This window comes from Ranitomeya variabilis, chromosome 1 (assembly GCF_051348905.1).
Source record: "Ranitomeya variabilis isolate aRanVar5 chromosome 1, aRanVar5.hap1, whole genome shotgun sequence".
Taxonomy (NCBI): domain Eukaryota; kingdom Metazoa; phylum Chordata; class Amphibia; order Anura; family Dendrobatidae; genus Ranitomeya; species Ranitomeya variabilis.
This window is the reverse complement of record NC_135232.1, coordinates 694,043,885-694,071,865: the sequence shown is the minus strand read 5'-3', so window position 1 is coordinate 694,071,865 and position 27,981 is coordinate 694,043,885. Positions and strand designations below refer to the sequence as shown.

At 48.1% G+C, this 27,981-nt stretch overlaps 1 protein-coding gene across 3 annotated transcripts in view; it reads right to left on the bottom strand.

Moving 5' to 3' along the window:
- The window catches only part of LOC143817495 (uncharacterized), a 62,650-nt gene extending 35,628 nt beyond the window's left edge, over window positions 1-27,022 (bottom strand). For 2 of the 3 annotated variants that reach the window (XR_013224177.1, XM_077299063.1), the window contains exon 1: window positions 26,017-27,022. Coding sequence is in view for 1 of the 3 variants with exons in the window: in XM_077298999.1 (XP_077155114.1) it covers window positions 5,899-5,936 (38 nt within the window). In the remaining 2 variants the exon portion in view is untranslated. Of the gene's footprint in view, window positions 1-5,898; window positions 5,998-26,016 lie in introns of all 3 variants that reach the window. The other variant, XM_077298999.1, reaches the window with a different exon arrangement.
- Between the last annotated feature and the right edge of the window lie 959 nt (window positions 27,023-27,981).

Below are 27,981 nucleotides of genomic sequence, written 5' to 3'. Positions count from 1 at the left end.
TTCTGCCCTTATTGGGTAAGTTTCTTTTTTTTTTTTTTTACAAGTGTTTTTTCACGTTTTTGACGCTGTAGTTCTTGTCTATTTGTGGTATGTCATGCTTTAAATAAAGCTGTTTTGTTTTTGATAATTCATGTATTTGGCCTTAACAGAACCCTACTGTTACAGTTATGTGCAGATAAAATCCACTTTTCCCTACAGATTTTCTGCATCTAATTCAATGCTTTCGGGAAAGTTCAAGCATAAAATTCAGTGACTAAAAAATAGTGTTATGCACATACAACACTCACACACAGGTGAGGGGAGTAAGGAAGACTTGCTATAAAGAGAAACCGCACCTTCACCCATCTGGTCCCTGTACAGACTAATCTTCATCCGCACAACTAAAAACACCACCTCAGACCTAGCTCCCTGAAAGGCCATCAAGGGGTTTCTTGTGCCTCCTGATATACCAGAGGGGAGGCTGTAACACACTGCCAACAAGGGAAAGGAAGGTGTGCAGGTAGACACGAAGATCCAGGGTGAGAAACTTAAACCACGCTCATAAAAGGGGAGAGAGGGAATAGGGCTGCAAAGTAAGTAAAACTAAAATAACCTTCCAGAAACCTAAAGTGGTAAAAGGAAAAGGTAATGGGAAGGTGGACAAACAGACTCACAGCAAGAATATAAGTGGTGTAAGTCTAGCAGGGTAATTCCCTTAGCTAAAGGGCTGGAACTCCTTAGCACAGATCCCCTTTGAAGTATAGCCAGCAAGGAAGTGCAGTGAAGACATAATATATAAAGCCCCACCCAAAACATGATATGGGAAACCAAAACGGTTAAAAGTGGAAAACACCTGGAAAGGAGCAAACCAAGAAGGGAGAATAAAATAAGTAGTAACAATCAGCATTTGGACAGGGAAGGAAAAGAGACAGAAGAACCAATCATGAAGCAACAGTTTACCAGATCAAATCCCCAAACTGAGCCATGACACATAGCATAACAAAGAACAATACTGCATTAATCTCCAATTCTTGGCTTATGATACCTCTATTCAAGTCCTACAAAAGTCAAAAGAAAATGTGAATCATATGGGCCTTTTTATCTCACAACTCTCTCAATCTCGGCTCTGAGTCTCAAAAGGCTTCTCTTCTTCTAGCTTCTGACCAAGTGTACTGAGTTAGAATTTGTCTCATAATTAAATAGATTCACTCTAACACTTCCCCTGTCTCTAGAAGCAAGTCTTTAATAAACCCCCATATAGTTCATACCTCAACCCCAACTAGATCTACTGATAACCTCTGTTGGTTTCAACAGGAGAGGATCAATGTTACTTCTCCCTCATTCCCTCCAGGCTGGCACAATCCTACAACCACAATAGAAACTCCTGCCAGAACTAATCCCAATTCGCTCAGTCTACCTTTCCGTTAGTTCAATAAGCGGCTCCCATGATGACTTGATGTTACTCATCAGAATGGTATCATTGCTCCCTTTCAGAGGTTCTCCATAACACTTAAGGTTATTTCTACTCAAAGCCTGTCACTAACAACAATTAAGTCTTTCTCTGCGCCTCAATCCACAATCACAGGATTTAAGTCTTTTGAGGCCCCAGCATACCACGCCATGGGACCAAATGACCAGAATTTCAACAATAGCTAAAATAGGCACCACTAGATATTTACAGATGCTTTCTTCTACTGGCACCAAACTTTTAATTCCATTCATCCTTCATTACTCCAGCCAGTGTAACTATGCAGCTCACTAATGTCCCTTTGTGTATCTTTCTCCTGATGGACTAAGATCTTTCTGGGTCTATCGGGCTTCCGGGACTCTTTCTATAGCTGATGGCCAAGAAAATTGTAAACTGTGCAGTCAACCACTGCATTTCACTGCAGATCATCACAACCTTATGTTCAGGCCAACCTAAAAAGCAAAAACACCACAATAAAAAAGACATGAACATGATCTGTACACACCTCCCAACTAGAGTTGAGCGAATATGTTTGACTTCCCTCAAAGCTACAGCGGGAACCCGGCCTGCAAATCAGCTGATCGGCACCGCAGCTGCATGTGTCGTGGCTGTGTGACAGTCACATCACATGCATGGAGAGCCTGTTTGTTGGGCTCTCCATGCATGTGCTGTGATTGTCACACAGCCGCGACACATGCAGCTGCGGAGCCAAACAGCTGATCAGCCGGAACGATCCAGGAAGCCGGGTTCCCTCTGCAGCTTTTTCGGTAAGCCCTATAGCTTGCTGAATAAGAGGGAACCCGAACATACTCGCTCAACTGTACTCTCGACATCACAGGATATTCTAACCGAAAAAAAGACCTCTCATAAATGTCCCTATTGGGCAAATGTGTATAAGACTGTACCTTTTTAACATACATTTCAGGAGGTATGTGTATAATGTATAGTAGGCCCTTACAACCATGTCCAAGGTTGGTCAATTGAACCCCATACAGATTAAGCATGGTACCTTTACAAGATTTCATGGACAAGGCAAAACTGTGGTGCAAGTGTCCCTATGGCTCAGCAGACCTTCTGCATGAAAACCAGGCTTCTAGGGCTCTAGAGGAGGATATCTCAGTAAAAAGTCATCCTATGGAAGATATTACGCCTCACTGATAGGAAGTTGAAGGTATACAGAGGTACGCCATGGACCAATAGACTTCTACATGTACGAACGTAACTTGAAGCTCCTGGATCTGAGTTGCCCGCCAGGGCCGTGGGGTACCTGGTACCGGGTCCAGTACTTAAGGAATATTGATTAAAGTTTATGTTCGTAACGCCACCTGTGGTATTCGGTCAGTGGGGACCGATGCTGCTTAAAGGGGTCCACTGGGGTGATGTTAAGGCAGCTGAGATGGTATAGCTTCCCACAGGTGAAGTATGTCCCCAGGACTCCCGGTGTATGGATGAGGATGGTGACTGGTGCGGTAAGAAACAGAGGACACAGGTTTGCAGTCTTTTTACCTGGTTTACTGTAGCTTCAGGCAACCTCAGTCCAGGGCACCAGATCACAGGTGCAGGCAGGGTTCGGCCGGCTTGGAAGCAAATCCCCTCTACCAGGTGGAGATGAAAGCCTTCCTCAAAGTGCGGTGGTGTTGTAGTCCCTTACTGCCTATGGCTTCTGATAAGGTCCTCACAGTTCCTCTCTGTCCCCCATATAGGTTAGGACACAAACCCGTATGACAGGTGACTCGAGCCTTTTTACAAGGTCTCTAACATGACCCGGGCCCTATATGTCACTGTGCCTCCTGGGTGTAAAGGCAGACAGGTAACTTAAAAGCCAGCTGTCCTTCCGGTTTCTGCTATGCCCTTAGAGTCCGGCACGGCCTTGGTCTTCCGGCTACCGGAATCTGTGCTAGCCACAGACCAGAATGTATTTATAGGGGAGTTCCCCTTAATCCGGGTTCAGAGCTCCCCCTTCTGGACTGGAGTGTGAACCTGTTGTGTGTATGTGATTACCTAGTGAAAGATATCCTTCATCACTTCCAAGCATGACATCACTCTCCCCGGGAGGAAAACAATGCCACGGTGACAACCAGGACCCTGGGGCATCACAGATCCCAATGCAAAGGTTAGAATGGGGCTCATTGTTAGTATTGGTTATTTCTTGGCCATAGAGACATTGGTTCCCTCTTAGCCTTCATGGCTCGGTTGCAAATTTGCCCTTATATAAAGGTGTTATGCTGTGGTTCTGTTGCTTCTATACAAAAAAAAATATGTGCCCTAAGTGCATTTAACGCAAATGACACGAGCAATGTTTGTATCTTCATTAACACCTGAAATAAAAGATAGGAGAAATCTCACCTGGAAGGATAAAGTGATTCTATATTTGGAAAGATCCTTTGTAATTAAAAATTCAGATTATGAAGTTTAAGGACGCCCCAATCTTGACATTTTATGCCTGAGAGCTGACGACATTGTAAGTCATTCTAGTTTATATGATAATAAAATGTTATAGCGCCAGACCAAGGTCACATCCCTAACATGCAGCAAATTACATAGATTATAGGTAACACCTCCCACCGGATCCCTTAGTGCTTCACTGCTCATTATTACAGAAAAAAGACTTTACAACATCACACACTAAGCTCGTGCTTATATCTCCTGCAACAAATCTCCCCAGTGTGGCATCCTGGTTACCATATCAGGGTCTTCTGCAATTCTGCACACAAGATCCAGCTCTCTTGGCTTTTCATTTGACATTCTCTTGACATTGAGATGCAAAATTTTAGGTACAATGTATGAAAGGTTTCACTAAAGCAGCAATAATAACTGATTTCTGATGCTTTTAGGCTACTGGAGTCATCAGTTAGCCACAACAGCTCAGAACTTTAGCCAGAGTCGTAGATATAGTGATGCAGTCATAGTTGGGTCTTACTGACCATGCAACATAAGAAAGCATTCGTTTTATGAAGGGCACAAGATTGGCGGGAGAGACAAAAGGACCTACATATTCACCAATATTTCAGTTGGTAAATTATAAAGTTTAAGTCATATCCCCAGGAATGACCAATCCTCATCAGAAATACCAACTTTTGGGTTAAGGTAATGAAATGCTGCCCCTTTTTGTTCCAGGACATTTGACAGTAAGTTTTCAATCTTTAAGTTATGTTTCTGATATTAGTAGTCCAAAATATAGCCGTGATACTGTCTGGCTACTCAAGGTTTGTGATAAATGAGATATTTCATAGATTTATGTGTGTGTTGGTCCATTTACCATTTCCTGCAATTCTACAACTTATACTGCTCAATCGTTTTTTAAAATGGTGGAACATTACTGACCAACAGGAGTAGATATTAGGTCCAAAAGATGACAATACAGTGTACAGAGCTGACAACATCCAGGTTCATGTTTCACCTTTTCTACTTTAGTTGTGATGGCCCTTTATTGGGTTGTGTTCATCCATTTGGCCAATATCAGCTGTTTTTGCTTCTCATATCTACTCCTTAATTGATGACCTTGCTTTTCATGACTTATAAAAAGCAGGAGAGACTAAATAATTCTAAAGACTCTCAACTCTAATTTTTTTCCCATATTACAAGATATTGTCAAGGTTTAGAGAGAACATATCACACCACATGCCTCCCTTTCCTGGGATAAACGTTGCCGATAATTTCAAGTGATCTCTTGAAAAGAACTTCAATGATGAACCAACCATCATGGTGTGCACATAGTAAACCATGAAAAAAAAAGATGGCAACGGCTTGTGATCGTATGTTTCTAAAATACCCAACTGGCTCTCTGCCTAAATGTATTTGGTCGTCATCCAAATTAACTTCAAACGATAAGCACAAGGCACAAGAGGATTTCAAGAAGTGCTCCGGCAATTACATATAAAGAAGTATTCAGGGATTTCTGGTATATTTTTATTACTTTCCCTCCCATCTCCATCCTTCTGTACAGAATTTCTAAGGTTATAAAAGAAATCATAAAAAAGATAAAGAGAAATAACAGACCTATATTAAAGGGAAGTGCAGCACGAAATGTGTCCTCCTTTAGTTCTAACTAGTTGTGCATGTAAATATTATGGCCTCCATAAATATGATATACTGACGTTCCTGTGGAGATAGCACTAACGTGAGAGGAGAGAGAAGGAAATTATCATCATGCGAGGAGCAGAGAGGGATATTTGCTTTATAGAACACGATCGTGTTGTTTAACATATGTTAGCCCCATTTACTGCAGACTTCTAACTTTTATTACCTTCTTCTTCCTATCCATATAAACAGCCATAAAAGTAGACATCCCTGTAGAACCATAGAGGGCCTTGTTTGTCTCCGAAATCCAGCTGCTATCTACATAAACCAGCAGACAATGCATGTTCTACTAGATTATTAACACGCTTTTAATTAGTCATAGGTAATCCTTATTAAAAACTATATACAGTGGATACGAAAAGTATACAGACCTGTTTAAATTTTTCACTCTTTGTTTCATTGCAGCCATTTGGTAAATTCAAAAAAGTTCATTTTTCTCTCATTAATGTACACTCTGCACCCCATCTTCACTGAAAAAAAACAGAAATGTAGAAATTTTTGTTAATTTGTTTTAAAAAATAAAAACTGAAATATAACGTAGTCATAAGTATTCAGACCCTTTGCTCAGTATTGAGTAGAAGCACCCTTTTGAGCTAGTACACTCTCTGACTTTGAACCAGTTACAGAAGAAGAAGTAAGCAGGCTCCTTGCATCTTCTCGCCCGACCACTTGCACCAGCGACCCCATTCCGTCGCATCTCCTCCAGTCCCTTTCCCCGGCTGTCACCTCTCACCTAACAAAAATATTCAACCTTTCCCTCACTTCCGGTATTTTTCCCTCCTCATTTAAGCATGCCATCATACATCCACTACTTAAAAAGCCCTCCCTCGATCAAAATTGTGCCGCTAATTATAGACCTGTCTCTAATCTTCCCTTCATCTCTAAACTCCTGGAACGCCTGGTCCACTCCCGTCTTACCCGCTATCTCTCAGATAATTCTCTTCTCGACCCTCTTCAATCTGGTTTCCGCTCTTTACACTCTACTGAAACTGCCCTCACTAAAGTCTCTAATGACCTACTAACAGCTAAATCTAATGGTCACTATTCCATGCTAATTCTCTTGGATCTCTCCGCAGCATTCGACACTGTGGATCATCAGCTCCTCCTCACTATGCTCCGCTCCATCGGCCTCAAGGACACCGTTCTCTCTTGGTTCTCCTCCTATCTCTCTGGCCGATCCTTCACTATTTGTTTTGCTGGTTCCTCCTCCTCTCACCTTCCCCTTACTGTTGGGGTTCCTCAAGGATCAGTCCTAGGCCCCCTCCTCTTCTCTTTGTATACTGCCCCTATTGGACAAACAATCAGTAGATTTGGTTTCCAGTACCATCTCTATGCTGACGACACCCAATTATATACCTCTTCTCCTGTTATCACGCCGACCTTTTTAGAAAACACCAGTGATTGTCTTACCGCTGTCTCTAACATCATGTCCTCCCTCTATCTGAAACTGAACCTGTCAAAAACTGAACTCCTCATGTTCTCTCCCTCTACAAACCTACCTTTGCCCGACATTGCCATCTCTGTGTGCGGTTCCACCATTACTCCAAAGCAACATGCCCGCTGCCTTGGAGTCATCCTTGATTCCGAGCTTTCATTCACCCCCCACATCCGATCACTGGCTCGCTCTTCTTATCTGCATCTCAAAAACATTTCCAGAATTCGCCCTTTTCTTACTTTCGACTCTGCAAAAACTCTTACTGTCTCACTTATTCATTCTCGTCTGGACTATTGTAACTCTCTACTAATTGGCCTACCTTTTACCAGACTCTCCCCGCTCCAATCTGTCCTGAATGCTGCTGCCAGGATCATATTCCTCGCCAACCGTTACACCGATGCCTCTACCTTGTGCCAGTCATTACACTGGCTACCCATCCAATCCAGAATCCAGTACAAAACTACTACCCTCATCCACAAAGCACTCCATGGCTCAGCACCACCCTACATCTCCTCTCTGGTCTCAGTCTACCAACCTACCCGTGCCCTCCGCTCTGCTAATGACCTCAGGTTAGCATCCTCAATAATCAGAACCTCCCACTCCCGTCTCCAAGACTTTACACGTGCGGCGCCGATTCTTTGGAATGCACTACCTAGGTTAATACAATTAATCCCCAATCCCCACAGTTTTAAGCGTGCACTAAAAACTCATTTGTTCAGATTGGCCTACCGCCTCAACGCATTAACCTAATTATCCCTGTGTGGCCTATTAATAAAAAACAACAACATAATCACGTTCCTCCATCATGTTCTCATACACTTTATGCAGTTAATAGCCTCTGTGTCTGTACTGTTGCATACTTAGGCAGTTAACTGGTTCATGCAGCTTTACATGAACACCCGAGCCTTACACTATGGCTGGTCCAAATAACTAAAGCAATTGTTACCATCCGCCTCTTGTGTCTCCCCTTTTCCTCATAGATTGTAAGCTTGCAAGCAGCAGGGCCCTCATTCCTCCTGGTATCTGTTTTGAACTGTGATTTCTGTTATGCTGTAATGTCTGTTGTCTGTATAAGTCCCCTCTATAAGTTGTAAAGCGCTGCGGAATATGTTGGCGCTATATAAATAAAATTATTATTATTATTATTATTAGTACAGCCATGAGTCTTCTTGGGAATAATGCAACAAGTTTTTCACACCTGGATTGTGGATCCTCTGCCATTCTTCCTTGCAGATCCTCTCCAGTTCCGTCAGGTTGGATGGTGAACGTTGGTGGACAGCTATTTTCAGGTCTCTCCAGAGATGCTCAATTGGGTTTAGGTCAGGGTTCTGGCTGGGACAGTCAAGAATGGTCACAGAGTTGTTCTGAAGCCACTCCTTTGATATGTTAACTGTGTGCTTCGGGTCATTGTCTTGTTGGAAGGTGAACCTTTGGCCAAGTCTGAGGTCCAGAGCACTCTGGAAGAGGTTTTCATCCAGGATATCTCTGTACTTGGCCGCATTCATGTTTCCTTCAATGGCAACCAGTCATCCTGTCCCTGCAGCTGAAAAACACCCCCATAGCATGATGCTGCCACCACCATGTTTCACTGTTGGAATTGTATTGGACAGGTAATGAGCAGTGCCTGGCTTTCTCCACACATACCGCTTAGAATTATCACCAAAAAGGTCTATCTTCGTTTCATCAGACCAGATAATCTTATTTCTCATAGTCTGGGAGTACTTAATGTGTTTTTTAGCAAACACTATGTGGACTTTCATCTGTCTTGCATTGAGGAGAGGCTTCCGTCAGACCACTCTGCCATAAAGGCCTGACTGGTGGAGGGCTGCAGTGATAGTTGACATTGTAGAATGTTCTACCATCACCCTACTGCATTTCGGGAGCTCAGCCACAGTGATCTAGGGGTTCTTCTTTACCTCTCTCACCAATGCTCTTCTCCCACGATTGCTCAGTTTGGCTGGATGGCCAGGTATAGGAAGACATCTGGTGGTCTCAAACTTCTTCCATTTAAGGATAATGGAGGCGACTGTGCTTTTAGGAGCTTGAGCACTGCAGACATTTTTTAATAACCTTGGCCAGATCTGTGCCTTGCCACAATTCTGTCTCTGAGCTCCTTGGCCAGTTCCTTTGACCTCATGATTCTCATTTGGTCTGACATGCACTGTGAGCTGTGAGGTCTTATATAGACAGGTGTGTGCCTTTCAAAATCAAGTCCCATCAGTAGTGTTGAGCATTCCGATACCGCAAGTATCGGGTATCGGCCGATACTTGCGGTATCGGAATTCCGATACCGGGATTCCGATACTTGCCGCGTATCGGATACCGGAATCGGAAGTTCCAAGATTCAAAATGCAGAAATTCAGCCAATGAGAATGATTCCAAGTGTGGGCACATCCTGTTTAGCATGGAGGGCATGAAACTACTGGCAAGGCTGTGATTGGCTGCTGAAATGATGTCATGATGCAGTTTAAAAGTCGCTGGCGCCATTTTGCGATCACTCTGCTGTGAATTCAGTTAGTGACAGGACGCTGTTTGCTGACTGAGGGACAGTTTAGAGATAGCGATTTGCTTCTTTGTGCTTTCCAAAGGCTAATTTAGCAACCGCTGTGTTCACCTACTATTCACCTTGCTTTTGCCTTGTAGCGCTGTTTTCACAGCGATCTGCAAGGTCTGTGTGTGTGTGTGTGTGAGTGCAGCCCACTCTCTAGTCTGAGTGCAGCCACATAGGCCATCCATAGCTGGTTGTATTCAGTTCAGGGAGGGTGGTTCATTGCCTCATACTGTTCTTTTTTTTTTTTTTTTTCAAGTAGTGTAGTCTGCTGCTAATTTATTCAAAAAAATCCTATTAGTGTCTTTCCACCCGTCTCCAGCTAATTTGTGGAAAAACACTACATAGGATAACGTAGAGGAGGGTTTTTGGGCCTTGCAGCGCCGTTTACGGCTGTCTGCACGGTCTCCGTGTGACTGCAGCTCGCCCTGTAGTCTGTGAGCAGCCATAGCCTGGTTGTCTCCAGCTCAGGGTTGTTCACTGCGTCATACCGCCAAATCAATTTTCATTTTGTTTTAAGTAGTGCAGGCTGCTGCACATTTTTTCAAAAAATTCCTATTAGTGTCTTTCCACCCGTCTCCAGCTAATTTGTGGAAAAACACTACATAGGATAACGTAGAGGAGGGTTTTTGGGCCTTGCAGCGCCGTTTACGGCTGTCTGCATGGTCTCCGTGTGACTGCAGCTCGCCCTGTAGTCTGTGAGCAGCCATAGCCTGGTTGTCTCCAGCTCAGGGTTCTTCACTGCGTCATACCGCCAAATCAATTTTCATTTTGTTTTAAGTAGTGCAGGCTGCTGCACATTTTTTCCAAAAAATCCTATTAGTGTCTTTCCACCCGTCTCCAGCTAACTTGTGGAAAAACACTACATAGGATAACGTAGAGGAGGGTTTTTGGGCCTTGCAGCACCGTTTACGTCTGTCTGCACGGTCTCCGTGTGACTGCAGCTCTATCCGTTGTCAGTTCAGCCCCCAAAAAATAAATAAATAATAAAGTTCACCAAACACACCAGTTACACCACTTTACATTTGTGTAGGCCACATTAGCTCATATTAAAGTCTAGTCCACACTTTAGAAAATTAGTGTTTCTTATACCTGTTAGGAGGAGTTGCTCAGGAATAAGCACACAAAGCCGTTAGTACTTTTCTGCTTATCTTTATCAGTCAACCAAGATGAAGAAGGCAGTGAGTAAGGCACGTGGGCGTGGGCGCGGAGCAGGGAGGGGACGTGGGGATTCTGTGCCTGCTGCGGGCACCGGTGACTCATCAGCACCCACTTTCACCAGGCAACAGTCATTCATGCGCAGCTTTGTGTCAGAGCGCCGTACACCGCTGCTGCGTGAAGAACAAATTGAAGCCGTTGTCGGATGGATGGCAGCTAATGCATCAACTTCAATTAGTGCCACATCCTCTCAGACACAGAGCACTGGAGAGCAGCCATCTGTCTCTTCACCACCTGCCAAATTGCCCAGGCAGACAGAGAGCCCAGGACAGGAGCCGTCTCTACTTCTGTTCTCTGAATCTCTTGGCTTGGAAACAGGGGGCCAGCCAAGCAGCATTGGAGAAATGGAAGAAGAGGCAGGGTGCAGTGATGCCCAACAGCTTTTTCTCTCTTCCTCTGAAGAGGCGGGTGGGCCAGTGGCTCCGGTCACCACATCGCAGGCCGCATCAGCTGATGATGACACTCAGGTGCCACTTACTGGTGCGTGCTCTGCTGCTGAGACTACCCAGGAGGAGCAGTTGGGGGCAGAGGGTAGTGTAGATGATGAGGTCCTTGACCCATCTTGGCGTGAGGGACAGGAAAGTGGTGGGAGCAGCTCTGAGGAAGAGATTCCCCGTACGGCCCAAAGAGGGAGAGGGAGGGGGAAGACTGCGGATCCTGCAGCCTCCGCTTTGGCACCCGTTAGGAGCATGTCTCTTCCAAAAGCCAAAAAGGGCGCTCCCAAGACTTGCAGTGCCTGGTCCTTTTTTGACACAGTTGCAGATGACATTTGCTATGTCAGATGCAAGGTGTGTCATCAAAAAGTCAAAAGAGGTCGAAATGTCAGCAACCTCAATACCTCCAACATGTGGAAACATGTGCGCAACAGGCACCCGGCGGAGTTAGAAAAACACACTGAAAAGCTAGGCCAACCAACAGCGGCAGCTACCACCTCTTCAGCTCGTGTTGCCTCTTCCTCTAGCTCACACGCAGCTGGTTCGGCTTCCTCCCAGGATCGCCATGGAAGAACCTCTGGCCCTGTTGTCCAGAGACCCGCTGTAATTCCACCCGCAGCACCACTTTCCCAGTCATCCACACACTTCCAGCCCAGTCTACAGCCATCGGTAGTACAGGCATGGGAGAAAAGGCGGCCTTTCTCGTCAAACCACCCACGAGCACAGGCTCTGACTGCAGGCATTGCCAAACTTCTGTCACTGGAAATGCTGTCATTCAGGCTGGTGGAGACTGACAGCTTCCGTGACTTGATGTCATTGGCAGTCCCACAGTACAATGTGCCCAGCCGCTTTTACTTCAGCAGGCAAGCCGTCCCTGCCCTGCACAAGCATGTGGAGGGACACATAAAACACGCGCTACTGAACGCCGTCAGTAGCAAGGTCCACCTCACCACCGATGCGTGGACCAGTCAACATGGACAGGGGCGATACCTTTCCCTCACTGCCCATTGGGTTAATGTCGTTGAGCCGGGTACAGACCGTGCGAGTGGCGCAGGACGTGTCCTGCCCACTCCAAGGATTGCAGGAATCCATTCTGTACGCATTGACTCCTCCTCTTACACCAGTTCCTCAGAATCATCGCTGCAGGAGCCGTCACAGTCCACCTCCACATGGACCCGTGATGAACGTGTACCTGTTACGACCGACATGAGCACAGCCGTGGCCAAACGTCAACAGGCCGTCTTGAAATTAATTTTTTTGGGGAATCGTAGCCACACAGTGCAGGAGCTCTGGAATGCCATCAAGCAGGAGAGCGATGTGTGGTTTGTGCCAGCGAATCTCCAGCCAGGCATGGTAGTGTGTGATAATGGCCGAAATCTGGTGGCAGCTCTGGGCCTCGGCAACCTCACTCACATCCCATGTCTGGCACATGTGCTCAATTTGGTCGTGCAGAGCTTTTTGAGGGACTATCCGGATCTTGATGCACTGCTGCACAAGGTCCGCCTAGAGTGTGCTCACTTGCGGCGTTCCAGCATGGCAAAAGCGCGCATTGCGGCTCTGCAGCGCCGACACCGCCTGCCGGAACATCGCATCATATGTGACCTACCTACCAGGTGGAATTCCACGTTACATATGTTGGAGCGGTTGTGTGAGCAGCAGCAAGCTGTAATGGAGTACCAGCTGCTTCAGGCGCAAAGAAGTCGCAGTCAGCGCCGTACAGACTTCACAACCACAGAGTGGGCCACTATGAATGACGTCTGCCAGGTTTTGCGTCCCTTTGATTATTCCACGCGGATGGCGAGTGCAGATGATGCACTAGTCAGCATGACTGTCCCCCTTATCTGCCTGCTTGAAAAATCACTGCAAGCGCTAAGGCTACGTTCACACTAGCGTTGTGCGCCGCTGCGTCAGCGACGCAACGCACAACGCACGCAAAAACGCGTCAAAACGCATGCAAAAACGCTGCGTTTTGCGACGCATGCGTCGGTTTTTGCCGAAAATCGGACGCAAGAAAAATGCATCTTGTTGCGTTTTCTTGGTCCGACGCTTGCGGCAAAAAAGACGCATGTGTCGCACAACGCAACAAAAAAAAACGCATGCGTCCCCCATGTTAAGTATAGGGGCGCATGACGCATGCGTCGCCGCTGCGTCGCCGACGCAAACCCGACGCACATTAGCTTAACGCTAATGTGAACGTAGCCTAAGGGATGATGTTGTGGAAGAGGTGGAGGATGAGGATTCACCATTTCCATCATCTTCTGGACAGTCAGCGCCACGTGGTTCCTCACAAACGCGTAGGCAGGGGACAGTTTGTGAGGAGGATGAGGAGGAGTCAATGGAGGAGGAAGACATCCGTCCAGAGGAGGGAGTTACACAATTGTCCAGTACTCAGTGTGTACAGCGAGGGTGGGGTGATGACGAGCGGGCAGAGATCACGCCTCCAGCAGGGGACAGCGTTTCTTGGGCAGTTGGCAGTCTGCAGCACATGGTGGATTACATGCTGCAGTGCCTGAGAAACGACCGCCGCATCGCCCACATTCTCAACATGTCTGATTATTGGGTGTTCACCCTCCTCGATCCTCGCTACCGGGACAACGTAGAAAGCCTCATCACACCGTTGAACCGGGAGCGAAAAATGCGGGAGTACCAAGACACACTGGTCAATTCCATCATCTTCTCCATTCCAACTGAGAGAAGTGCTGCTAGTGCATTCCAAAGCAGCTCAGTGCGTCCAGGCAGTGGTGGAGGCTCTGCACAAAGAGGGAGCAGAAGCAGTGCCTCTGCCCAAGGCAAGACCAGTATGGCCCAACTGTGGCACAGTTTTCTGTGCCCCCCACAAAAGTCTACACCATCACAGATGGCTCCAGTCAGCAGGAGGCAACGGTTCCGTCAGATGGTGACAGACTACATGTCTTGCCCTCTTGCTGTACTCCCAGACGGCTCTTCCCCTTTCAAGTTTTGGGTCTCAAAGCTGGATACATGGCCAGAGATAAGCCAGTATGCATTGGAGGTGCTGTCTTGCCCTGCGGCCAGTGTATTATCGGAACGTGTCTTTAGTGCTGCAGGTGGTGTACTAACTGACCGTCGCATGCGACTATCCTCCGATAACGTTGACCGGCTTACTTTCCTGAAAATGAACAAGGCCTGGATCTCGCAGGAATTTGCCACTCCTCCTCCTGATTAAATAATTAGGTCACTGTATACGTTATCCAGGTCTCCTGTTGTGTTCATCTTTCTACCACCTGAACTTAAATTCCTGGGCTCCAACACCGCCAGTTGAGGCTCAGAAGTGCCGTCTGCACAGTCAAAACATACGACCCAGTGTTATTGGGTTTCAGTAACGTCAGCTGATCCCCAGCTGTGTAGCCGGCAATGTGTCATGCGACCGCCACGCTGACACAACAACTGAAATGTAATGGAATCTGTCGTCCCCCCCCCAAGGCGTTTGTTACTGAAAGAGCCACCTTGTGCAGCAGTAATGCTGCACAAGGAAAAGGTAGCTATTTTGGTTTAGCTCCTTGCACACGCAGAACTTAACACTTATAAAATGTGTCCACTGATACCGTAAAACCGTCCCGGAGGTGGGACTTTCCTTCGTAATATGACGCAGCACAGCCGTCATTCCTCCACCCCCGGCACTGCGCCCCGGCTCCTCAGCGTTGTTTGATTCCGTCCCGGAGCCTGCGCTGTTATGTTATCCCGTGGCCAGGCACACTTAGCGCTGCCAGTCTTCTGGCATCATTTGGTGTCAGGATGGCTGCGCCTGTGCGGCCGCGCTGGCCGAGAGCCCGCCTCGCAGTGTCTTCTGATTTAATCCCACTGGGGGCCTGGGATCCATGGACATGCGCAGTGCATATCTGAACCTCCACCTCTCACTCATCTCCCTATGGCTTCTTCAGACTGTTCGGTGTCAGCTGGTCCCTAATAGCATGCCACGGCCGTGACACCGCACAGTCTTAAGAAGCCGTAGGGAGGGGAGTGAGAGGCGAGAATATGCACTGCACATGGCCATGGATCCCAGGCCCCCAGTGGGATAAAATCAGAAGACACTGCGAGGCGGGCTCTCGGCCAGCGCGGCCGCACAGGCGCAGCCAGCCTGACACCAAATGATGTCAGAAGATGGGCAGCGCTAAGTGTGCCTGGCCAAGGGATAACATAACAGCGCAGGCTCCGGGACGGAATCAAACTACGCTGAGGAGCCGGGGCGCGGCGCCGGGGGGGGTAGGAATGACGGCTGTGCTGCGTCATATTACGAAGGAAAGTCCCACCTCCGGGACGGTTTCACGGTTTCAGGGGACACATTTTATAAGTGTTTAGTTCTGTGTTTGCAAGGAGCATGATGAAAAGAGCCACCTTTTCCTTTTGCATCTTTTGTGCTGCACAAGCTGGCTCTTTCAGCTACAAACGCCTTGGGGGGGGGTTAAAGGTTCCCTTTTGACTTTCTCAGGCTTCGGCCTACATTGTGTTCCTCTGCTTTTCCACCTGTCCCTGGGCTCCAACACCGCTAGTTGCCGTCCAGAAGTGCTGTACGCACAGTCCCAACAGTCCCTCCTCTGTTATTGGGGTTCAGTAACGTCAGCTGTTCCCCTGCTGTGTGTGTGGCAATCCCTCCTACCTCCTCCTACCTCCTCCTCCTCCACCTGTCCCTGGGCTCCAACACCGCTAGTTGTTGCCTGGTAGTGCTGTACGCACAGTCCCAACAGTCCCTCCTCTGTTATTGGGGTTCAGTAACGTCAGCTGTTCCCCTGCTGTGTGTATGGCAATCCCTCCTACCTCCTCCACCTCCTCCTCCTCCACCTGTCCCTGGGCTCCAACACCGCTAGTTGTTGCCTGGTAGTGCTGTGCGCACAGTCAACAGTCCCTCCTCTGTTATTGGGGTTCAGTAACATCAGCTGTTCCCCAGCTGTGTGTGTGGCAATCCCTCCTACCTCCTCCTACCTCCTCCTCCTCCACCTGTCCCTGGGCTCCAACACCGCTAGTTGTTGCCTGGTAGTGCTGTACGCACAGTCCCAACAGTCCCTCCTCTGTTATTGGGGTTCAGTAACGTCAGCTGTTCCCCTGCTGTGTGTGTGGCAATCCCTCCTACCTCCTCCACCTCCTCCTCCTCCACCTGTCCCTGGGCTCCAACACCGCTAGTTGTTGCCTGGTAGTGCTGTGCGCACAGTCAACAGTCCCTCCTCTGTTATTGGGGTTCAGTAACGTCAGCTGTTCCCCAGCTGTGTGTGTGGCAATCCCTCCTACCTCCTCCTACCTCCTCCTCCTCCACCTGTCCCTGGGCTCCAACACCGCTAGTTGTTGCCTGGTAGTGCTGTACGCACAGTCCCAACAGTCCCTCCTCTGTTATTGGGGTTCAGTAACGTCAGCTGTTCCCCTGCTGTGTGTGTGGCAATCCCTCCTACCTCCTCCACCTCCTCCTCCTCCACCTGTCCCTGGGCTCCAACACCGCTAGTTGTTGCCTGGTAGTGCTGTGCGCACAGTCAACAGTCCCTCCTCTGTTATTGGGGTTCAGTAACGTCAGCTGTTCCCCAGCTGTGTGTGTGGCAATCCCTCCTACCTCCTCCTACCTCCTCCTCCTCCACCTGTCCCTGGGCTCCAACACCGCTAGTTGTTGCCTGGTAGTGCTGTACGCACAGTCCCAACAGTCCCTCCTCTGTTATTGGGGTTTAGTAACGTCAGCTGTTCCCCTGCTGTGTGTGTGGCAATCCCTCCTACCTCCTCCACCTCCTCCTCCTCCACCTGTCCCTGGGCTCCAACACCGCTAGTTGTTGCCTGGTAGTGCTGTACGCACAGTCCCAACAGTCCCTCCTCTGTTATTGGGGTTCAGTAACGTCAGCTGTTCCCCTGCTGTGTGTGTGGCAATCCCTCCTATTTCCTCCACCTCCACCTCCCCCTCCTGTCCCTGGGCTCCAACACCGCTAGTTGTTGCCTGGTAGTGCTGTGCGCACAGTCAACAGTCCCTCCTCTGTTATTGGGGTTCAGTAACGTCAGCTGTTCCCCAGCTGTGTGTGTGGCAATCCCTCCTACCTCCTCCTACCTCCTCCTCCTCCACCTGTCCCTGGGCTCCAACACCGCTAGTTGCCGTCCAGAAGTGCTGTCCGCACAGAGCCAAACACCTCGCCAATGTGTTAGTGGGGTTCAGCACCGCCAGCTGTTCCCCTGCTGTGCAGCCGGCAACGTGTACTGCGACCGCCACGCAGGCACAACAAGTTAAATTTAAGGGAACCTGTCCCCCCCCCCCAGGCGTTTGTTACTGAAGGAGCCACCTTGTGCAGCAGTAATGATGCAAAGGGAAAAAGTGCCTCTTTTCGTGGTGCTCCTTGCACATGCTGATCCTAACACTTATGAAAAGTGTCCCCTCCTACCGTGATACCGTCCGGTTGGTGGAACTTTCCTTTGTGATGTGACGCAGCACAGCCGTCATTCTTACCCCCTTGGCGCCGTGCGCCGCCTCCTCAGCGTTGTTTGAATCAGTCCCGGAGCCTGCGCTGTTAGGTTAGCCCTTGGCCATGCACACATTTTGCGCTGCCCGTCTTCTGACATCATTTGGTGTCAGGCTGGCTGCGCCTGTGCGGCCGCGCTGGCCGAGAGCCCGCCTCGTACTGTCTTCTGATTTAATCCCACTGGGGGCCTGAGATCCATGGACATGCGCAGTGCATATCTGAACCTCCACCTCTCACTCATCTCCCTACGGCTTCTTCAAACTGTGCGGTGTCAGCTGGTCCCTAATAGCATGCCACGGCCGTGACACCGTGTCAGAAGCAGGCTCCGGGACTGATTCAAACAACGCTGAGGAGGCGGCGCACGGCGCCAAGGGGGTAAGAATGACGGCTGTGCTGCGTCACATCACAAAGGAAAGTTCCACCTACCGGACGGTATCACGGTAGGAGGGGACACTTTTTATAAGTGTTAGGTTCAGCATGTGCAAGGACCATAATTAAAAGAGCTAAGTTTACCTTTTCCAGCATTAGTGCTGTACACGATGGCTCTTTCAGCTACAAACGCCTGGGGGGGGGGTTAAAGTTTCCCTTTCAACTTGCTCCAGTGCAGGCTTCGGCCTACACTCTGCTCCCTCTCCTCCTCCTGCTGACCCTGGGCTCTAACACCGCCAGTTGGGGCCCAGATGTGCTAGCTGCACAGAGCCAAACACCAGCCAATGTGTCAGTGGGGTTCAGCACCGCCAGCTGTTCCCCTGCTGTGTAGCCGGCAACGTGGCCTGCAACAGCCACGCAGACACAAGAACTGAAATTGAAGGAAACCTGTCCCCCCTCCCCCAGGCGTTTTTACGTTTTACAGCCACCTTGTACGACAGTAATGCTGCATGTGTGCAAGGTGGCTCAGAAACTTAATCTCCTTGCCCATGTTGAAGTGAACACGTCTAAAAATGAGTCCTCTGCGACCATTAAAACGTCCCTCAGGTGTGATTTTCCTTTGTATTGACACGCAACAAGCTCCTTGGTAGCGCTGCCCGTCTTCTGATATCATTGTTTGGCTGCCTGCGCCTCTGCGGCCGCCTTGCCCCACACAACGCCCCTCGGTGTCTTATTTATTTGGACTGCGAGGGTGTGATTGATGGGCATGAACGGTGCATTTCTTCGCCTGTCCCTCATCTCCTTCCGCCTTCCTCAGACTGTGCGGCTTCATGGCCGCGGCATGCGATAAGGGATCAGCTGACGCCGCACAGTCTGAAGCGGGTGTAAGGACCCGAGTGTGAGAGGCGAACATATGTACTGCGCCAGGCCATGAATCCCAGCCCCGCAGTGTTTTAACAATGTTAAGACACTGCGGGGCTGGGATTCATGGTCATCGCGAACCGCACCGGCCGACATTAAATGATGTCAGAAGATGGGCAGCGCTAACAGCGCTAGGCCAGGGGATAACACGACAGCGCAGACTCCTGTACAGCAAATAACAACGCTCAGGAGGCTGCACCCAGCACCAAGGTGGGATTCTTGACATCTGTGCTGCGTCTCATTACAAAGGGAACTCGCGCCTCCAACACAGTTTGACTGTATAAAGGGCTAAATGTTATACGTGTTTCATTCAGCGTGTGCAAGGAGCAAAATTAAAAGAGCAACCTTTGACTTGTGCAGCACTACTGCTGCATAAGCTGTGGCTCTTCTACTTTGTAACCCCTGAGGGGGGGTTAAAGGTTACCTTTGAAATTGGTTCAAGTAGGCTTCGGCCTACACTCTGCTCCCCCTGCAGAGCCCGGGCTCCAACACCGCCAGTTGGGGCCCGGTACTGCTAGCGGCACAGAGCCAAACACCAGCCAATGTGTCAGTGGGGTTCAGCACCGCCAGCTGTTCCCCTGCTGTGCAGCCGGCAACGTGTCCTGCAACTGCCACGCAGGCACAACAGACCCAAAGCTGCCGCCAGTGCAGGCTTCGGCCTACACTCTGCTCCATCTCCTCCTCCTGCTGACCCCGGGCTCTAACACCGCCAGTTGGGGCCCGGTACTGCTAGCTGCACAGAGAAAAACACCAGCCAATGTGTCAGTGGGGTTCAGCACCGCCAGCTGTTCCCCTGCTGTGCAGCCGGCATCGTGTCCTGCAAAAGCCACGCAGACACAAGAACTGAAATTGAAGGGAACCTGTCCCCCCTCCCCCAGGCGTTTGTACGTTTTTAAGGCCACCTTGTACAGCGGTAATGCTGCATGTGTGCAAGGTGGCTCATAAACGTATTCTCCTCGCACATGTGGAACTGAAAACACGTCTGAAATGTGTCCTCTGTGTGACCATTTAACCATCCCGGGGGTGTGACTTTCCTTTGTAATGACACGCTGCAACCCCCTTGGTAGCGCTGCCCGTCTTCTGGCATCATTGTTTGGCTGCCTGCGCCTCTGCGGCCGCCCTGACCCACACAACGCCCCTCGGTGTCTTATTTCTTGGGACTGCGAGGGTGTGTTTGATGGGCATGAGCAGTGCATCAGTTCGCCTGTCCCTCATCTCCTTCCGCCTTCTTCAGACTGTGCGGCTTCATGGCCGTGGCATGCGATAAGGGATCAGCTGACGCCGCACAGTCTGAAGCGGGTGTAAGGACCCGAGTGTGAGAGGCGAACATATGTGCTGCGCCAGGCCATGAATCCCAGCCCCGCAGTGTTTTAACAATGTTAAGACACTGCGGGGCTGGGATTCATGGTCATCGCGAACCGCACCGGCCGACATTAAATGATGTCAGAAGATGGGCAGCGCTAACAGCGCTAGGCCAGGGGATAACACGACAGCGCAGACTCCTGTACAGCAAATAACAACGCTCAGGAGGCTGCACCCAGCACCAAGGTGGGATTCTTGACATCTGTGCTGCGTCTCATTACAAAGGGAACTCGCGCCTCCAACACAGTTTGACTGTATAAAGGGCTAAATGTTATACGTGTTTCATTCAGCGTGTGCAAGGAGCAAAATTAAAAGAGCAACCTTTGACTTGTGCAGCACTACTGCTGCATAAGCTGTGGCTCTTCTACTTTGTAACCCCTGAGGGGGGGTTAAAGGTTACCTTTGAAATTGGTTCAAGTAGGCTTCGGCCTACACTCTGCTCCCCCTGCAGAGCCCGGGCTCCAACACCGCCAGTTGGGGCCCGGTACTGCTAGCTGCACAGAGCCAAACACCAGCCAATGTGTCAGTGGGGTTCAGCACCGCCAGCTGTTCCCCTGCTGTGCAGCCGGCAACGTGTCCTGCAACTGCCACGCAGGCACAACAGACCCAAAGCTGCCGCCAGTGCAGGCTTCGGCCTACACTCTGCTCCATCTCCTCCTCCTGCTGACCCCGGGCTCTAACACCGCCAGTTGGGGCCCGGTACTGCTAGCTGCACAGAGAAAAACACCAGCCAATGTGTCAGTGGGGTTCAGCACCGCCAGCTGTTCCCCTGCTGTGCAGCCGGCATCGTGTCCTGCAAAAGCCACGCAGACACAAGAACTGAAATTGAAGGGAACCTGTCCCCCCTCCCCCAGGCGTTTGTACGTTTTTAAGGCCACCTTGTACAGCGGTAATGCTGCATGTGTGCAAGGTGGCTCATAAACGTATTCTCCTCGCACATGTGGAACTGAAAACACGTCTGAAATGTGTCCTCTGTGTGACCATTTAACCGTCCCGGGGGTGTGACTTTCCTTTGTAATGACACGCTGCAACCCCCTTGGTAGCGCTGCCCGTCTTCTGGCATCATTGTTTGGCTGCCTGCGCCTCTGCGGCCGCCCTGACCCACACAACGCCCCTCGGTGTCTTATTTCTTGGGACTGCGAGGGTGTGATTGATGGGCATGAGCAGTGCATCAGTTCGCCTGTCCCTCATCTCCTTCCGCCTTCTTCAGACTGTGCGGCTACATGGCCGTGGCATGCGATAAGGGATCAGCTGACGCCGCACAGTCTGAAGCGGGTGTAAGGACCCGAGTGTGAGAGGCGAATATATGTGCTGCGCCAGGCCATGAATCCCAGCCCCGCAGTGTTTTAACAATGTTAAGACACTGCGGGGCTGGGATTCATGGTCATCGCGAACCGCACCGGCCGACATTAAATTATGTCAGAAGATGGGCAGCGCTAACAGCGCTAGGCCAGGGGATAACACGACAGCGCAGACTCCTGTACAGCAAATAACAACGCTCAGGAGGCTGCACCCAGCACCAAGGTGGGATTCTTGACATCTGTGCTGCGTCTCATTACAAAGGGAACTCGCGCCTCCAACACAGTTTGACTGTATAAAGGGCTAAATGTTATACGTGTTTCATTCAGCGTGTGCAAGGAGCAAAATTAAAAGAGCAACCTTTGACTTGTGCAGCACTACTGCTGCATAAGCTGTGGCTCTTCTACTTTGTAACCCCTGAGGGGGGGTTAAAAGTTACCTTTGAAATTGGTTCAAGTAGGCTTCGGCCTACACTCTGCTCCCCCTGCAGAGCCCGGGCTCCAACACCGCCAGTTGGGGCCCGGTACTGCTAGCGGCACAGAGCCAAACACCAGCCAATGTGTCAGTGGGGTTCAGCACCGCCAGCTGTTCCCCTGCTGTGCAGCCGGCAACGTGTCCTGCAACTGCCACGCAGGCACAACAGACCCAAAGCTGCCGCCAGTGCAGGCTTCGGCCTACACTCTGCTCCATCTCCTCCTCCTGCTGACCCCGGGCTCTAACACCGCCAGTTGGGGCCCGGTACTGCTAGCTGCACAGAGAAAAACACCAGCCAATGTGTCAGTGGGGTTCAGCACCGCCAGCTGTTCCCCTGCTGTGCAGCCGGCATCGTGTCCTGCAAAAGCCACGCAGACACTTGCTCTTGTACCTTCTGCTCCCCATCCTGGTTCCAGTACCGTCAGCTGGTTCCGGGCAGAGCCTTTGGCTTAGGTGCCTCCCTCTGGGTATCCGAGTTCCACCAACGTCAGGTGGTCCTTGGTAGTGCTTTCAGGCACGGGTACCTCCTGCTTAGTAACCGGGTTCCAGTAACGTCAGCTGGTCTTCGGTAGTTCCATTGGCTCTTGGACCTTCGGCTACCCATCCGGGTTCCAGCACCATCAGCTGGTTCTCGGCAGTGTCTTTTGCTCTTGTACCTTCTGCTCCCCATCCTGGTTCCAGTACCGTCAGCTGGTTCCGGGCAGAGCCTTTGGCTTAGGTGCCTCCCTCTGGGTATCCGAGTTCCACCAACGTCAGGTGGTCCTTGGTAGTGCTTTCAGGCACGGGTACCTCCTGCTTAGTAACCGGGTTCCAGTAACGTCAGCTGGTCCTCGGTAGTTCCATTGGCTCTTGGACCTTCGGGTAGCCATCCGAGTTCCAGTTCCATCAGCTGGTTCTCGGCATTTTCTCAGCCTTCTTGTACCTTCTGCTACATTTCCAAGTTCAAGAGACTAAACACGATGACCCTGAAGACCACCCCTAAGATGACGACGACACCAGAGACGACAACCACCGTGATGACGACGACCCTGGAGACGATGACCCTGAAGACCACCCCGATGACGACGACCCCGGAGACTACGACCCTGAAGACCACCCCGATGACGACGATCCCGGAGACGACGACCCTGGAGACGACGACGACCTGGAAGACCGAGAAGCAGAAGAACAAGAGGCTGCAGAACAAAGAGCAGAAGAACATTAAGCATAACACTAAATATCAGAGCAAAAAATATTATCTAAATTATAAGCAGAAGAAGACTAAGCAGTGTATGGGGGTGAGTCCGTTCCTCCTCGTGGTGCCCCTGGATAAAGCCTGATGCTGCAGGCCAAACTGAACGCGGACAAATGTAACTCTTTTGTGACAGGCAGAACGGAAGGTGTAATCTTCAAACTTTTATAGATAACAACTACGGGAATGCCTGTCACAAATAAGAATATGATGAAGAAGTAGAATATGATGAAGATAATAGTAAAATAAAAAGAATATGAACAATGTAACCAAAAAAATAATAGGTAGAAGATGAAGAAGAAGATGAATAAGGTGAAGAAGTTGATGTCAAAGAAGCTGATGATGAGGATAATGAAGAAGAAAGTGTGGGAGAAGTAAAAAAGAAGGTGAAGGGCGTGGAAGTAGTGAAACATCAATATCTGACAAAATAAAAAAAAAATTAACATAGTCAAAATCTTTCTACCGCCGAACGTCATAAAAAAAAACAAAATCCTGCTATTCTATTACATTGGGCTAAACCTCTGTGCCTTTAATGTCTCCGCCACATCCCCCAATACATCCTACATTATTCTTAGTTGTTTTCCTTCATGTAGAATGAACCTACAAGTTTATAAAGGGTTTATTTTAATTCCGATATTTTCGTCCCATTGACTTGCATTGGGATCGGGTATCGGTATCGGATTAGATCCGATATTTTGACGGTATCGGCCGATACTTTCCGATACCGATACTTTCCGATATCGGAAAGTATCGCTCAACACTACCCATCAGTTTAATTAAATACAGCTGGCCTCCAACGAAGGAGTAGAACCATCTCAAAAAGAATCACAAGGAAATGGACAGCATGTGACTTAAATATGAGTGTCCGAGCAAAGGGTCTGAATACTTACAGTATGACCATGTGATATTTCAGTTTTTCTTCTTTAATAAATTTGCAAAATTTCTACATTTCTGTTTTTTTCAGTCAAGATGGGGTGCAGAGTGTACATTGATGAGAAAAAAACTGAACTTTTTTGAATTTACTAAATGGTTGCAATGAAACAAAGAGTGAAAAATTAAAAGGGGTCTGAATACTTTCCGTACCCACTGTAAATATAAATATATATATATATATATATATATATATATATATATATACAGTACAGACCAAAAGTTTGGACACACCTTCTCATTTAAAGATTTTTCCGTATTTTCATGACTATGAAAATTGTACATTCACACTGAAGGCATCAAAACTATGAATTAACACATGTCTGTCACATGTTCTTAGTGTGAACCTGCTTTCATCTGTGAAGAGCACAGGGCGCCAATGGCGAATTTGCCAACCTGGTGCTCTGTGGCAAATATCAAGCATCCTGCACGGTGTTGGGCTGTGAGCACAATGCCCATCTGTGGACGTCGGTACTCAGACCATCCTCATGGAGTCGGTTTGTAACCATTTGTGCAGACACATGCACATTTGTGTCCTGCTGGAGGTCATTTTGCAGGGCTCTGGCAGTGCTCCTCCTGTTCCTCCTTGCACAAAGTCTGAGGTAGCATTTCTGCTGCTGGGTTTTGCCTTCCTACGGCCCCCTCCACATCTCCTGGTGTACTGGCCTGTCTCCTGGTAGCGCCTCCAGCCTCTGGACACTATGCTGACAGACACAGCATACCTTCTTGCCTCAGCTCTCATTGATGTGCCATCCTGGATGAGCTGCACTACCTGAGCCACTTGTGTGGGTTGTAGAGTCAGTCTCATGCTACCACGAGTGTGAAAGCACAACCAACATTCAAAAGTGACCAAAACATCAGCCAGAAAGCATTGGTACTGAGATGTGGTCTGTGGTCCCCACCTGCAGAACAACTCCTTTATTGAGGGTGTCTTGATACTTGCCAATAATTTCCATCTGCTGTCTATTCCATTTGCACAACAGCATGTGAAATTGATTGTCAAACAGTGTTGCTTCCTAAGTGGACAGTTTGATTTCACAGAAGTTTGATTTACTTGGAGTTATATTTTGTTATTTAATTATTCCCTTTATTTTTTGAGCAGTGTATATACCTCTATGCATTTGCAGTTTATCCCTTTTATTCATGCCTGATCCTTAAACATTACCTATGTTATACAACTTCTCAATGCCATATCCATGAACCTGTATTTGCTAATATTCCATTTTGCACACCTGTCTACCTAATCTGGGTGTGTGCCCCTTGTTTTTCTACTGTATTTTTTATATTTTGGTCTATTATCCTTGTCTATCACCTGATTTAAATAATAAATACTCTTTACTCTCTAATCATGTTTGTAATATTTTGTACGATACTTCTCTAAGTCTGTCACACAACCCGACCCATATTTTCCCTTGTTTCAAATTCTTACCAAAGTCACTTCTGAAATGTTACAAATAATGCAGCCAATAGCCGATATGACAGATACTTTAGATTAATTCCTATGGCATGTAGTGAATTATATTATTTTTTATTATAGCGCCATTTATTCCATGGCGCTTTACATGTGAGGAGGGGTATACATAATAAAAAACAAGTACAATAATCTTAATCAATACAAGTCATGACTGGTACAATGTCACCACCATATGAACCCCTATCGGATGCCATGGGCTGCTGGAACTTTCATTTTAGGGAAGACTTTGCAGTTAGGCATATGCATACAGTTATACAGTACATATAGTGGCCATGATTTAAAAAAAAAAAAAAAAAAACCCTGTTTTCCTTTTGTGTTTTGTACAGGTTATTGGAGAATGGAAGAAATATATACCTTCTGGTTACAGATGTTGAAGGTCCATATGGCCGTCTACGATCATGTCCAGTAGCCAATACTTTTTATTCCCCTTCTTTAATTCTTGCTATTGTTGGCTTAAGGTGACATGTTCTGCTGACGTGCATCTTCCAGGATTGTTTTCCCTTTGCTTTGCTTGGGCTTCTCCAAATCCTCTACTGGACATCTGCCACATCAACAAACGACTAAGCATGAAGTTGTCCGGTGTCATGACACTTCACCACCTAACCTCATACACTGCTTTGAGCTGATATTATCCAGTAAAGGGAAACGTAGGACTGGTTTTCGTGACCCAATTTATATAATTTTTTTTCTTACCGCTAGACAATCACATCTCACAGCCTCAGCTGAAGTCAGATGTTTCTTTGGTCATGATCCAATTCTTCGCCATGAAACATGCAGCGGATTTAACTTCTATTGCCCGATTTCCCGAACACTTACATCACTGACATTTTCTACTAAGGACTTTCAGATTTTGAGTCTGCTGACAATGGCCAGCTGCCATCTTTCCCAGACACAAAGTGTTTGACACTTCAAGCTTTTCTTTTCTGTGATTATTCCAATGAAAATCATCAAACCAAGTCAAGCTAATATAAAAGTTTAGGTGAATTCTTAGGAAATACTCAACTTCAATTAAACATTTGTCTAGGGCCAGAGGAATCGACTCGTACAAACACTTTCCTATACATACTGGCCCTTGTCCTCCATGCTCTTGGACTAGGATTACATTATGGATTTTGATAAGAATGTTAATTGAACCCATACCATTTGTATATGATTTACTATAATGCCTGTCATGGCCCATGGACAAAAGGGTCACTTTTTTTCCTCGAGAAATGTAGACTCATTTTTTTACTCCTGGACAAACATGGATATATTATTTCTTCCCATGTATTCCTGAAAGGGAATGTCTGACCTGCATTTTTTTTTAAATTAAAACCTGATAAATATTTTTTTGAATCTGATTAGGTGGTGACCATCTTGCAAAGGCTTCTGTTGTAGCAGAATTCAGATATGTGCTTTATAGCAGTTACATGGCCGTAGGAAAAAAAGATTAAATTGTTTCTACAAGAGATTGTTGTGGACATTCTCTGTGATCGGTGCAGAGTAGGGGGAGGAGGTGAGCTGTGATAACACTTAAAATGGTCTGGTGTCACGGAGTTACTGCGACAGAGAGGAGCCAGGAGACCGCAGCATCTGATGGACCCTACTCCTTAGCTGAAAAGAAGCACTTTACCTTCGTTTTAAAGGGTGTGAATTTCTTTTGACAGTACAGGAATTAGTCAACCATATTGCGAGCTCTGGGAGCTTGCGCTCTCAGCTGTGCACTGTTAGCCACTCCTATCCGCTATATAATCTGGGTCCTGACTGACACACATCGTCAGAGCGAGCTTATGCTGCATGGCCGGGAGGATAGTAGATGGTGGTTATTTGAGAAGGCCTTTGGTGGGTTTATCTGTGACTTTTGCTTGGTTTAGTAAGTGTGATAATTCCCTTTCCTTCTCCTACTTTGGTTTTACCACCTCCTCCCCATTGCATTCTTCTGTTATGTGTGAGTGAATATTTGTATGACTGGTATTTTCCGTTTCCCCTGTTTGTGTTTCCTTGTTCATCTGGTTGGTATCCTCTGGTGCACAACAACTCCCCTCTTCCCTGGGTGATGGAAGGGTACAAATGGAGGGAGGATTCAGGAGATAAGGCAAGTAATGTGGCCCCAGCATCTTCACCTTCAGAAGTAACCAGGGGAACAAGGTGAGCTATAGCACAGCCGTGACATCTGGATCCTGTGTGATTTTTATTTTAGTTGTTATCCTGTCTGTGATGATAATGAGTATGGTAAGAGCCAATTAGTCAATTTTTAAGATTACAGGATTTAAAAAAAAGAAAATATTATAGTTATATGAAAATGTTAATCATTGGTGGATGTGTTCTTAAAATATATTT